The sequence below is a fragment of the Mastomys coucha genome, unplaced genomic scaffold (assembly GCF_008632895.1).
Source record: "Mastomys coucha isolate ucsf_1 unplaced genomic scaffold, UCSF_Mcou_1 pScaffold21, whole genome shotgun sequence".
Classification (NCBI taxonomy): Eukaryota; Metazoa; Chordata; class Mammalia; order Rodentia; family Muridae; genus Mastomys; species Mastomys coucha.
The window spans coordinates 22,707,745-22,719,383 of NW_022196904.1; the positions used below are offsets into that span (position 1 = coordinate 22,707,745).

An 11,639-nucleotide genomic window follows, 5' to 3' on the forward strand; every position below is an offset into this window, starting at 1 on the left:
GAGCACACAAAGCATAGACTGGCTTTGAACTCGTGGCTTTCCTTTTCAGCTTCCTCAGTATTGGGAATACAGAAGTGATCCACTAAGCTAACCTTTGTTTCTCAGCCTAAATGGGAGCTGGTGCCTCCTTCCTTTAATCCTGAGCCAGGCAGATCTCTATAAGTTCGAGACCAGCCTGGTCTACAGAATGAGTTCCAGGTCAGCTAAGGCTACGCAGAGAAACCCTGTCTCAAAAAGCCAAATAAATAAATAAATAAATAAATAAACAAAAATGAGTGCTGCTTTTGTGTAGACGATAGATGAGCCGGCACAACTGCGACAATCCATCATTCTCCCCACCTTTCATCCTTCTTCAGCCTCCCTGGGCTCTCAGCTAACTAAGTCTAGTACCTGCCTGTAAAAAAACTACATTTCCCGTCGACTTCCGCGCTCAACAATAGGAACGTTTCCTTCCTGCCTGAAGCCTTCTCCTCCTATAGCGTACCAGGCTCCACCCTGCTGCCGCTATGGTCCGTCCTCTCCCCTAACGTCATTGGCCCCAGTTCCCGCCTCTTACGTGAGCCACTGCCCACTCAACCAGGCTGCACACCCTTAGGGGGCGTGGTCACCTTGTTCCAGCTTGAGACCTATTGGGTCTCTCAGTACCATTGGGGCGTGGCTACGGGAACCGGGCGGGCCCATTCCGAACTGCGGCTGTGGCGTTCGCGGCGGTGGCATCTAAGCATGCACGCGACAGGTTTGGCGGCGCCGGCGGGGACGCCCCGGCTGCGTAAGTGGCGTACGTGGCCGACTGAGGAGATCGGGCGGGCGAGGGTGTGGCGGGGCCGTCGCGGCGGTTGGCGAGGTCACTCCAGGTCGGACGGAGGTCACGAAATCCGGGACCTGGAGTTTCTAGGTGTGCGCAGCGAGGGATGCCACGTCCGGGTAGGGGGCGCATCGCGGGTAGGTTCTTTAGAAAATTCTTTTAAAAGAAAACAAGTTGGAGGAAGATTTAGTGCGATGTTCAGAGAAACGCTACTTCCATTCATTTGCAGTCCGCGATTTGCCCTCCTGTGCTCCCCACCTTTCCGAGGGTCTCCAGTGCCCACGAGCTGTCATCCACGCTCCAAAGTACGGCCCCTGGGCACTCCTTGTGTGGACAGGGCCATATTTACATCCCATTTACGATCACAACCAGTACTTATTGTCCTGTTAACCTCTTTTCCCAGATGTAAATTTGAATTCCTCTTGGTCTCTCAATATATATCTACGTCCTGTTTGTTTCGTTTATTCACCTAACAGACCTCGCTCCAGTGAACCTTGTGCCAGGCCCTGGGTTGGAATTTAGGTATACACTAGTAACACATGGAGCCCTGGTCCTTGCTTTCTTACAGCTAGAGTTCAGGAGGAACATAGACACTTTCCAAGGAAGGAAACGTGTCGCTCAACTAGAGAAGTTGGGGAGTAGTAAGAACCAGAGAATGTTTGTAGTCTGGATTGTGACTAGGGTTTGAGGAGGCTCCATATACCCCTTCACTCCTTAGTGTCTGGCCATCCTGTGAAGCATTTATTTCTATCATAGAGCTGCCAGTACAGAGCAATGGGACTGCTGTGATGGAAGCATGGTGGAGGGGGAGGGGTACACACCTATAACCCCAGCATGTGGGAGTTGGAGAGATGAGGGTTATAGGTTCAAGGCCTGCTGGGGCCACATGTGTTTAAAGAAAACGGTGGGAGATGGATTCCCAGCGATGACTCCAGTAAGGGTGCCTGCCACCAAACCTGACTATGGATGGATCTATGATGGACATACACACAAAGACGAATTAGTTCTTTTTAATAGAGTGCTGGACAGATGAGGATGTGGAGTGCACAGGCAGATGGGTTGGGGCTGGGATGGAGGTGTGGAACTCAGTTGTTCGGACTGGATGTGTCCTTGCGTCCTTGAAGAAGGCATACCTAATGATGAAAGAGCTAGGGGATTCATGGAGAGAAAGGCAGTGGAGGGGCTTGGGCCAACAAGATACACAATTGAGTTGATGCTGAGGATGGAAATCAGGAGCCTGGCCATTATGAGAAGGAACGGTGAGGGAGAACATTTGAGCAGAGTTCCTATTGTGGGTGCAGCAGGCTCCTGGGGGAGGGTAGGTCCAGGTTGATAGTACTGTATGTTAAGGCAAAGAGTTTGTCAAAGTTGGGACCTGAGAGGCCTTGGGGCTGGGGCCTGAGCCACTGACAGGGCTGAGGAGGTGTTAGAATTTGAAGGCATCATACAGGTAAGTAAGGCACTTGTAATTCAAGCACTTGTAAGGCAGAGACAGGAGGATTACCCATGAGTTCAAAGCCAGCCCGGGCTACAGAGTGAGTCCCAGAACAGCAAGAGCTACATAGTGAGGACTTGTCTTTAAAGGGGAAAAGGTAAATGTATCAGAGGATCACAGAGCAAAGACTGGTGGTACAACCCTGCAATCCCAGCCACTTGGGAGGAAGAGGCAAGATCTCAAGTTCTAAGTGGCTTCTGTAGTTCCTTCCAAGTTAGCCTTGCCTGGGAAGCTTAGTAAAGCCCTGTGAGGGGTTTTTAGTTTGTTTTGTTTTGTTTTAAAGATTTATTTATTTTATGTATATGAGTACACACTGTAGCTGTACAGATAGTTGTGAGCCTTCATCTGGTTGTTGGGGAATTTACTTTATTATTATAAATAAGTACACTGTAGCTATCTTTAGATGCACTAGAAGAGGGCGTCAGATCCCATTACAGATGGTTGTGAGCCAACATGTGGTTGCTGGGATTTGAACTCAGGACCTTCAGAAGAGCAGTCAGTGCTCTAACCCACTGAGCCATCTCACCAGCCCCCTGTTTCTCTTTCTTCCTTCCTTTCTTTCTTTCTTTCTTTCTTTCTTTCTTTCTTTCTTTCTTTCTTTCTTTTTTGTTTTGTTTGTTTGTTTGTTTGTTTGTTTGTTTGTTTGTTTTTTTTGAGACAGGGTTTCTCTGTGTAGCCCTGGCTGTCCTGGAACTCACTCTGTAGACCAGGCTGGCCTCGGAACTCAGAAATCCACCTGCCTCTGCCTCCTAAATGCTGGGATTAAAGGCATGCGCCACCACTGCCCCGCCTGTTTTTCTTTTGAGACAGGTTCCTACTGTGTAATCCTGGCTGTCCTGGAGCTCACTATGTTGATCAGGTTGCTCTCAAACCTATAGAGTTCCACCTGCCTCTGCCTCCTTAATGTTGGGATCAAAGATGTGCACTGCCACACCCCAGCAAGACCCTGTCTGGAAAGTGAAAGGGCTGGAGATGCAGCTAAGTGTTAGAATTCCTGCTTAAGGAAGGCCCTGGTTTTCAGTGCTCATTTCTTAAAAAAATATCTCTGGCTTCCCACCGGAGACTTCCTTCAGTGGGCCTAAGAATAGATAAGGAACTTGGTGTGGTGATGGCACATACCTAAAATGCCTGCTCTGCAGAAAATCATGAGTTTGAGGGCAGCCCAAGCTACATAGCAAAACCCCTGACTCAAAACCCAGAAGGAAGCCAGGCAGTGGTGGCTCACGCCTTTAATCCCAGCACTTGGGAGGCAGAGGCAGGTGGATTTCTGAGTTCAAGGCCACTCTACAGAGTGAGTTCCAGGACAGCCAGGGCTACACAGAGAAAACCCTGTCTCGAAAAACCAAAAAGAAAAAAAAAAACAGAAGGAAAAAGAAAAACAGGTGGGAACAGGCAAGATGCTTAAGTCCAATAGGCAGTGACAGGGACGGAAGGGAAGGTGAGGCACTGTGAGGCTAAGGGATGGTTGGCTGGATGTCAGAGGAGAGCAGGTGGGCAGAAAGGTGAGGCCTAGAGGCGGCCATGGCTATGAGATTGCACTCTGTGGGAGGAGGGCAAGAGCGGAGAATTAGGTCACCCATTTCTGAGAGCTGGAAAGGATCCAAGCCAGAGAATGTCTGGGAAGGTGGGAGCACTGGCTATCTTATCTTCTGCTAGGTCTTCAGCAGGGCTTTACAGACAGAAGCACCAGCCAGACATTTCTGGGTGAGATGGGTGAGGTCAATTGCTAGTTTTGTGGCGTCTCAGGAGTGGGATTGGAGGTTGGCACCGCCTGGGTTGAGGACCAAATAAATGCTCATAGGAGGAACAAGCTGGGCCAGAGGGAGAGGCCTGTTGTCCTAGATACATGGAAGGCAGAGGCAGAAGGGTCTTGAGTTCAAGACCAACCCAGGCCAGCTACATAATGAGAGCCTGTTTCAAAAAAGGTGAGGGATGGGCTGGGGAAATGACTCAGTCAAGCCAAGTGCACCTTGCTCGAGTGGGAGGACTTGAGTTTGCACCCACGTAAATAGCCAAGCATGACAGTCCATGCTGTGACCCCAGCCCTTCGAAGGCCAAGACAGAATTCCAAGGGCTTGTCATCTGGCCTGCATAGCCAGATCAGCAAGCTGCAGGTTCGATGAGAAAGACAGCTGTTGTTGGCCTCCACATACACATGCGCACACCCAAACAGGTACATGTGACTCGGGAGATATGGCTCATTAGTTAAGAACACTTGTTGCTCATGCAGAGGACCGGGTTCAGCCCCTAGCACCCATGTGGTGGTTCACAGCAACAGGCAAAACTCAATACACATATAAATAAAATAAGAGTTTAAAAAGAAAGTGGCACAAGTTCACTCCTGAGTGCTGGGGCTGCAGATGAGAACCACTATGCCCAGCTGTCCTGGCAGTCAGCTCACTAGACTGCAGGTTCATCATGGTCTGTTCCTCCTGGTGTTGTGCAGGCTGACATACACAGTTTCCAGCGCTCGCTCAACAGCCCGTATCCGTATCTGGGACTCTGGGGCTATCCCGTCTCTGCGGATACCACCTCCCACCCCTGCTTAGACCAGTCTGTAAAAGTAGGGGATACCTCTCACTTCCTCTCCTCAGCCCAGTTCCGCACAGCTTCCATGTCCAGTCCTCTGGTTCAGTACTTAAATGGGCTCTCTCCATATCCCCAACCCAGCTCTGTCCCCCATGCTCTCTACCCTGGCCCACTCAGCAGCCTCCAATTCCAGGGTTCCCCCCACCAAATCAGATGGAACTTTTACAGATAACTTTGGGGTTTTGTTTTTGTTTTATGCCATGCAAGGGAATTGAACCCTGGACCTTGTGTTTACTTATATGTGGATGCTCAAGGTCAACCTTGGATTTCATTCCACAGGCACTAGCTACCTTGAGTTTGGGGTTGTTTTTGTTATCTTTAATTTTTTACTTGTGTGTCTGTGTGTGCAGGTAGAGGCCAAAGGGGTATCGAACTCCCTGGAGCCAACCAGTTCCCTGGTGATTGTGGGTGCTGGGGATTAAACTTGGGTTCTCCGGAAGGGCAGCAAGCACTCTTCACGACTGAGCCACTTTCCCAGCCTTTCCACCTCATTGTTGGTTTTGCTTTGTTTTTTGGGGGGGGGGTTGTTTGGTTTTCGAGGTGTTCTTGACAAACTGTATGTATTCCTCCTGGCTCTCCTGGAACTTGCTATGTAGAGCAGGTTGGCCTGGGACAGAGATCCTCCTGCCTCCTGCCTCCCACATCCTGGGATAAGAGACTTGCAGCACTGTGCCTGGCCAGGTGAGCTTTGGGGGTGGGAGTGGTCTCGCAGTACCAGTTTGACTTTGAACCTCGGCTTCTTTGGTCTTGGTTTTCTCTGTGAAATGTGAGCAATAGCAAGCTGCCTTGAGAAGCCCGTAGCCTCACCTGGTACATCTTAGCTCCTGTGACTCAGAGAAGCTCACCCCCATGCTCTCAGAGGCTTTTTTCTTTCTTTCCGAGAGCCTGTCCCTTAGCCCTTGTGCTTAAGTCTGAATTGGAGCATCTTTACTGATAACTTAAAAATGGTGATAGTCTCAGTTGTATTGGGCTGGCTGTGAGCTTAACTGTTGTGTTGTACACACGGAGCGGGATTGATGCTCCATGCTAACCATCAAGCTGGCTGGTTTGCTTCCCATAGCTGCTAAGCTTGTTCTGGGAACTGCGGGATTCACCTGCACCCCAGGGACCCTATAGTGAACAAGAGAAAAGAAACAGCTCATCTGCCCGTGGATGCTCAGTGCTGTAGACATCAGTGGAGGAGGGGTTGGTGGGGGCTGCCAAGAGAGATACATTGCAGAGGTACATGAAGCAAGGCCTTGGGGCAGAGAGCAGGGAGCTATGAGAGTTAGGGGAGAGCAATGCAGGCCGAGGCTAGTACAGAGCCCTGAGCTGAGCACGCACCAGGACACTGAGCAGAGGAGTGGGAGTCGAGTCAGGAAGGAGTAGGAGCAGAAGCTCTGTTTGTTGTGGTTGTATAGGATTTGTGCAGAGTAGACCCCAAGATGAAGGAGCTCTCACTATTATCGTGGATGGGAAATGAGGGGTAAATGGTGGGTAGGGGATGATAAAGGATGGATGATGGATGGATGAATGGGTGATGGGTAAGTAGATGAATGAATGGATGGATGGATGAATGGATGATAGATAAAATGAATAGATGAGCCTATGGATGGATAGATGGACAGATGAATGGATGGATGTAGGGATAGTTGGCTGATGGATGGGTGGTAGGATGGCAGCCCATCTGATGTCACAACAGAGCCTTGTCACCAGAGACCTTTGTGGCCACAGAGAGTGTTGGAACCACGGGCAGAATTAATAAACTCCTTCCCTTTCTCTCCGCAGCCTCAAAGCGGAGGGTGCCAGTGTCCCAACCAGGCATGGCTGATCCCCACCAGTTTTTCGACGACACGAGTTCAGCCCCGAGCCGGGGCTATGGAGGCCAGCCGTCACCTGGTGGTCTGGGTTACCCCACTTCTTCATCCGAGGCAGCCTTCCTGGCTGCCCCTATGTCCAACATGGCGATGGTGTACGGGAGCAGCCTGGCCGCTCAGGGCAAGGAGCTGGTAGATAAGAATGTGAGTGGGCTGTGGCTGGGAGCAAAGGGCTGACAGGCGGGGCCACAGGGCCTTAGGCTTGAGCTTCGCCCCTCCAGATCGACCGCTTCATCCCGGTCAGCAAGCTCAAGTATTACTTCGCCGTGGACACAGTGTATGTGGGCAAGAAGCTCGGACTGCTCGTCTTTCCCTACCTTCACCAGGTGAGTAGCTTGTGCTCCACACGTGCCAGGAAGCAGGGTAGAAGGACCCCCACCCTGAGGGGCTGCCACTGCCTCAACTCTCTCCACAGGACTGGGAGGTACAATACCAACAGGACACCCCAGTGGCCCCCCGCTTCGACATCAATGCTCCAGACCTCTACATTCCAGGTTGTCCCCTTCCACCACTGCCTGGGCATGTCTGGGACAGGTATGTGGGTGCCTGGTGCCCAAGAAGGGCTTCCCTCCTCTGACGGTGTCTCTCTTCCACAGCCATGGCTTTCATCACCTACATCTTGGTGGCCGGCCTTGCACTGGGGACCCAGGACAGGTAAGGATCCTGGAGCAGGAGAAGACGTGGGGATATGAGGCCAAGAGCCATCAGAGAAGTCTCAGTTCTCTTGTCCTGGGACAGCTCCACCTTGTGGCCAGTCACCGCAGTGACACCTTTCACTCGTTCACTTGGACCCAAACCCATTTGTGCTGGGCCATCTTCTAAATGCAGCCTTCATTCCTCTTGGCCTCCACCCACAAGTCTATCCTCATGTTCACAGTTCCTAGATAAGTTGATCCCCACCTTCACCCCTTACAATCTCGCCCTAGCAGCAACTAGAAGCTCTAAGAGGTGGGCCTGGCCTCCTCCCTATCTGTAAGCTGTTAATGGCTGGGAAGGCCAAGCAGCTGACCCAGCCCTGCTGCCGCCACCGCCTCAGGGCCCTTGCACATCCAATTAGTTCACTGACCCAGGAATGTGTTCTTCCCCTGTGTCCCGAACCTGTTCCTTCACTGCTGTTTCCATCCTGTGTCATTTCCTAACCCCCAGGCTGATTAGGCCCCACCTCTCCCTCACAGTCACCTGTTCCTTCCCTTTTGTGGCATTGAGAACCAGTGTCATAGAACTAGTGGATTCCTTGCTGAGCCTCCAAGATGGAGCAAGGCCCCTTCCCCATCAGTTCCTGACTTCAGGCTTCAGCCCAGCCACCCTTTCTTGAGGGAGGAACCTTCCTGGTACCCCTCACAGGGCTCTGAGGTCCCCTCTAAGTCCTGACCTGGGTGTCCCTGTCTAGGGACAGACCCAGGTCCTTGTAGTCTCTGTTTTTGGTGCTCAGGGGATGTCTCTTCTGGCAGGTTCTCCCCAGACCTCCTGGGACTGCAGGCGAGCTCAGCACTGGCTTGGCTGACTCTGGAAGTTGTAGCCATCCTGCTAAGTCTCTACCTGGTCACTGCCAACACTGACCTTACCACCATTGACTTGGTGGCCTTCTTGGGCTACAAATATGTGGGGTGAGTGCTCCTCCCCTGCCTGGCAGTCCCAGACCTTGGCCTCTTCTTCACACTGATTCCCCTCCCCCCACATCCCTTTCAGGATGATTAGTGGGGTCCTCACGGGCCTGCTCTTTGGAAAGATTGGCTACTACCTGGTGCTTGCCTGGTGCTGTGTGTCCATCTTTGTGTTCATGGTGAGTGGGGCTTGGGTGGGCAAGGCTGAGGCTTCAGGCCCCCTAAGAAGTCTTGGGAGGTCTTTGGAGCATCCAAGTACCAAAACCAAGGGCTAGGAGAGCCTCCTGGAAGAGGGAGACTCTTACATAGGCCCTTCTGAGAGCAAGAGCTAGTTGGGATGCTAGGCTGGAGGGCAGGGTTGTCCAGTACACAGGCTGCACTCAGGCTCGGGCTCTCGCTCTTAACTTCTGACCTTATATGCTGGGCTTTCTGCCAACATGCTCCTGAGTCCCTCCAGCTGCAGTAGAGTCCTGACCAGGGGCCATGGGGACTGCCTTGTTTGGGTGTTCCTAACTTGTACTCAGAGTGAATCGCCTTCTCTACTTAGCACTCAGTTTCTTTTGTGAAATGGGATGCCTGGTGATTGCACCTGTTGCACCTGCAGTCTTGGGAGGATTTAGATGGAGCATGAGGGGGAAGCAGAGGGTAACACTGGCACTGTCCCACAAGCATAAGCCTTGTCGTCGTGTAACGTTAAGGGAGCTGGGGAGATGGCTCCATCAGTAAGGAAGACCTGACTTCAATCCTTGGATCCCACATTAAAAAAAAAAAAAAAAAGCCAGAGTGGATATACTCTTATAATCTCAGAGCTAGGAATGTGGAGCTCATTGCTACCAGCCTAGCCTACTTGGTAAATGCTTGGTTGATAAGAGACCCTGTCTGGAAAAAAAGAAAAAAAGGGTCCTCTAGCTCCCACAAATATATGTACACACACACACATCCAAAAAATGTGGGGGACTGTGAGGTGTCTAAGCAGGTAAAGGGCACTTGCTACCAAGCCCGACAACTTCGAGTTCTATCTCTGGTGGAAGGAGAGAACTGACTCCTGCGGGTTGACGTTCATACAGAGCTCAGGTAGATCGCCAGAAGCGTGGCCTACATATCAAGATCCTGCCATCTATTCCCAGAGAGGGAGGGAGGGAGAGAGGGGGAGAAGGAAAAGGAAGGTGTCTGAGCAGAGCCAAAAAGAAAAGAACTCTTCTAGTTTGTATTCTGGAGCTGCCATGTTTTGTGAGTGTTATTCTGTGGTAGGGCACTGGGCTAGTGTCTTAAACGATATTGCATGAAGGAAGGCTCTCTCCGTAGGTGGAGGCAGCTAGGCCACGCTCAGCAGCTAGCCCAGGAGCTACAATTCTTAAGAGAGCCTCATCTGGCCTTTGCCTCTGCAACTCGCTATGGTTTGCTCACAGGGCCTGGGGGAGGTAGCTATTCAACAGACCCTTCTAGGAACACAAAGTGGAGGCCGCAGAGGGGCAGGGACTCATCTGGGGCTGCCCCCACGTTGACCCACTTTCCCCTTGCTACCCAGATCCGGACCCTGCGGCTCAAGATCCTGGCCCAGGCAGCGGCCGAAGGAGTGCCAGTGCGCGGGACGCGGAACCAGCTGCGCATGTACCTGACTATGGCGGTGGCTGCTGCGCAGCCGATACTCATGTACTGGCTCACCTTCCACCTGGTACGGTGAGCTGCCGGCCTGGTCTCCAGCTCCCACACTCATCTCGCTTGGCCAGGGCCCCCGCCCTCCAGGCCCGCGCCCTCCCTCCCAGCCAAGGTGCTCATGTCCCCTGCTGCACACCCGCAACAATAAACCTGATGGGCTCGGCTCAGCCTCCGCTCCTAACCGGCAGAGGGCGCTGGGGAGCGGAAAGGGATGCAAGTTTAATGTGTCAGTGGGGGGCCTTCTCCTTTTTCTTCTCCTTCTTCTTCTTTTCCTTCTTTACTTTGGGTTTCTTGGCCTTGTCTGAGGAGCGTTCATGCTTCTTGCAGCCAGCAGCGTGCTCCTGGAGAGGGGGTGACCCGGTTGGAAGCAGTACTGGACCCGCCCCACCCACCTTGGCAACGAACCTAACCTGACCCTGGCCGTGGCGGGGCCTGGGTCCTAGAGTGCACGTGGGAGAGGGACGGCCTCTTACCTTCCCCTCTGCCTCGGAGTCGCTGGAGCTGCTACTGCTGCTGGAGTCGGAGGAGCTGCCAGAACCATGCTAGATAGGGGATGGGGAGGACGGGGTTGGGGGCGTGACAGTGAGGACAGGGACCGGCTCGAGCAACTTCCAACCCGAACTGGAAGGCTGGTGTGTGGCGAGGACCCACCCAGGACGGAAGCCAGTCCTCATCTCGGGCCCTCGAGACTCGAGGCCGGTAGTGAAGTGACTTACCTTCGGCTTGTGAGCAGCGCCTGTCCCTGGCCGGCCCGGCGCTTTAAGAGGACAGTGTTTAGGGTCTCCCACTTGACTTGCCCCCTCTGGCTTCTTAGAACCAGGGCCCAGGGCTGCGGAGGAGAGGGGAGTTTAATGGGTTGTGTAGGCGATGGAACGTCCCAGGCCTCATAAACCACGAATCCACCGCCCCCAGGGAGCTTACCTGCGGCCAAGTCGAACTCCATGGCGGTGACCAGTCTGGATGGCCCGAAGCTTTTAGGCAGAGAGCCTAGGGCAGGGGGTGGGACTGCACGACCTGCCCACCTCAGGAATTCTGCGAAACTCCACCCTCCGGACCTTCGTCCCTCAGCTCTTAGGCCCTGACTCACTGCACTGGCGCTCCCAGCTCCACCCAGACTTTCCTAAGTGAGAAATGGGGGGTAGAAGTGGCTGTAGGTTTGTGGGAGAAAGGGGGATGAGACTAAACATCAATTGCCCCGTTTGTGGAGGTACTTGCTTCGGGAGAGCCCTTCCGCGTACACTGAACAAAGTTAAAGTGCATCCTGGGAGCGAAGAGGTCTGGTTCCCAGCTCCTCTGACCTCAGATAAGTAGTGAGGAATTTGGTGGCCAGACTAGTGCGCCACGGCGGCAGCTGAAAGGCATCGGCAAAGTTGCACCCTGGGGTGATGGTGGAAGACAGGGCAGACGGGTTAAATTCCTAGGCTGGTGCTTGGCAGAGTGCGTGGTGGTGAAATGGGCTGAGTTGTTTGGGTAAAGGCAGGTGTCTTAATTTGGGCTGTTAAACATAACAGATTAGTGCTTATGCAGTAATTTGCCTCATAGTTGTAAAGGCTGGGAGCTGGAAGCTAGGCATAGTCAGGGAGAGATCGCTAGTACAGAGATGGCCTGCTACCTGGGAAGTTGTCTTGACT

The 11,639-nt window shown here is 52.7% G+C and overlaps 2 protein-coding genes across 5 annotated transcripts; one reads left to right on the forward strand and one right to left on the reverse strand.

Moving 5' to 3' along the window:
- The first annotated feature begins 662 nt into the window (after positions 1–662).
- On the forward strand, positions 663–10,171 carry Yif1b (Yip1 interacting factor homolog B, membrane trafficking protein). 4 transcript variants are annotated; one of them, XM_031385981.1, is made up of 8 exons: positions 663–778; positions 6,657–6,889; positions 6,967–7,071; positions 7,161–7,239; positions 7,342–7,399; positions 8,197–8,352; positions 8,435–8,528; positions 9,878–10,171. In XM_031385981.1, the coding sequence occupies exons 1-8, from the start codon at positions 724–726 to the stop codon at positions 10,031–10,033; spliced, it is 936 nt and encodes a 311-aa protein (XP_031241841.1). In that variant the 5' UTR covers positions 663–723; the 3' UTR covers positions 10,034–10,171. The 4 variants fall into 4 exon arrangements, with proteins under 4 accessions (XP_031241841.1, XP_031241842.1, XP_031241843.1 ...); XM_031385982.1 differs by having other exon boundaries at positions 663–769; positions 9,878–10,166; XM_031385983.1 differs by lacking the exon at positions 663–778 and adding an exon at positions 786–942 and having other exon boundaries at positions 9,878–10,166.
- On the reverse strand, positions 10,168–11,125 carry CUNH19orf33 (chromosome unknown C19orf33 homolog). Its single transcript, XM_031385986.1, has 4 exons — positions 10,930–11,125; positions 10,725–10,837; positions 10,482–10,550; positions 10,168–10,349 (listed from the first exon to the last, which is right to left on the reverse strand). The coding sequence occupies exons 1-4, from the start codon at positions 10,949–10,951 to the stop codon at positions 10,236–10,238; spliced, it is 318 nt and encodes a 105-aa protein (XP_031241846.1). The 5' UTR covers positions 10,952–11,125; the 3' UTR covers positions 10,168–10,235.
- Positions 11,126–11,639: the final 514 nt, after the last annotated feature.

What these genes read in the sequence shown, in the direction of transcription:
- Yif1b (XM_031385981.1), top strand. Translation starts at nt 724, where the DNA reads ATGCACGCGACAGGTTTGGCGGCGCCGGCGGGGACGCCCCGGCTGCGT. An exon ending in GCACTGGGGACCCAGGACAG is followed by an intron (nt 7,400 to 8,196) that starts GTAAGGATCCTG and finishes CTCTTCTGGCAG; the next exon opens with GTTCTCCCCAGACCTCCTGG. An exon ending in TTGGGCTACAAATATGTGGG is followed by an intron (nt 8,353 to 8,434) that starts GTGAGTGCTCCT and finishes CATCCCTTTCAG; the next exon opens with GATGATTAGTGGGGTCCTCA.
- CUNH19orf33 (XM_031385986.1), bottom strand. Translation starts at nt 10,951, where the DNA reads ATGGAGTTCGACTTGGCCGCAG. An exon ending in GGAGTTCGACTTGGCCGCAG is followed by an intron (nt 10,838 to 10,929) that starts GTAAGCTCCCTG and finishes TCTCCTCCGCAG; the next exon opens with CCCTGGGCCCTGGTTCTAAG. An exon ending in GCGCTGCTCACAAGCCGAAG is followed by an intron (nt 10,551 to 10,724) that starts GTAAGTCACTTC and finishes TCCCCTATCTAG; the next exon opens with CATGGTTCTGGCAGCTCCTC.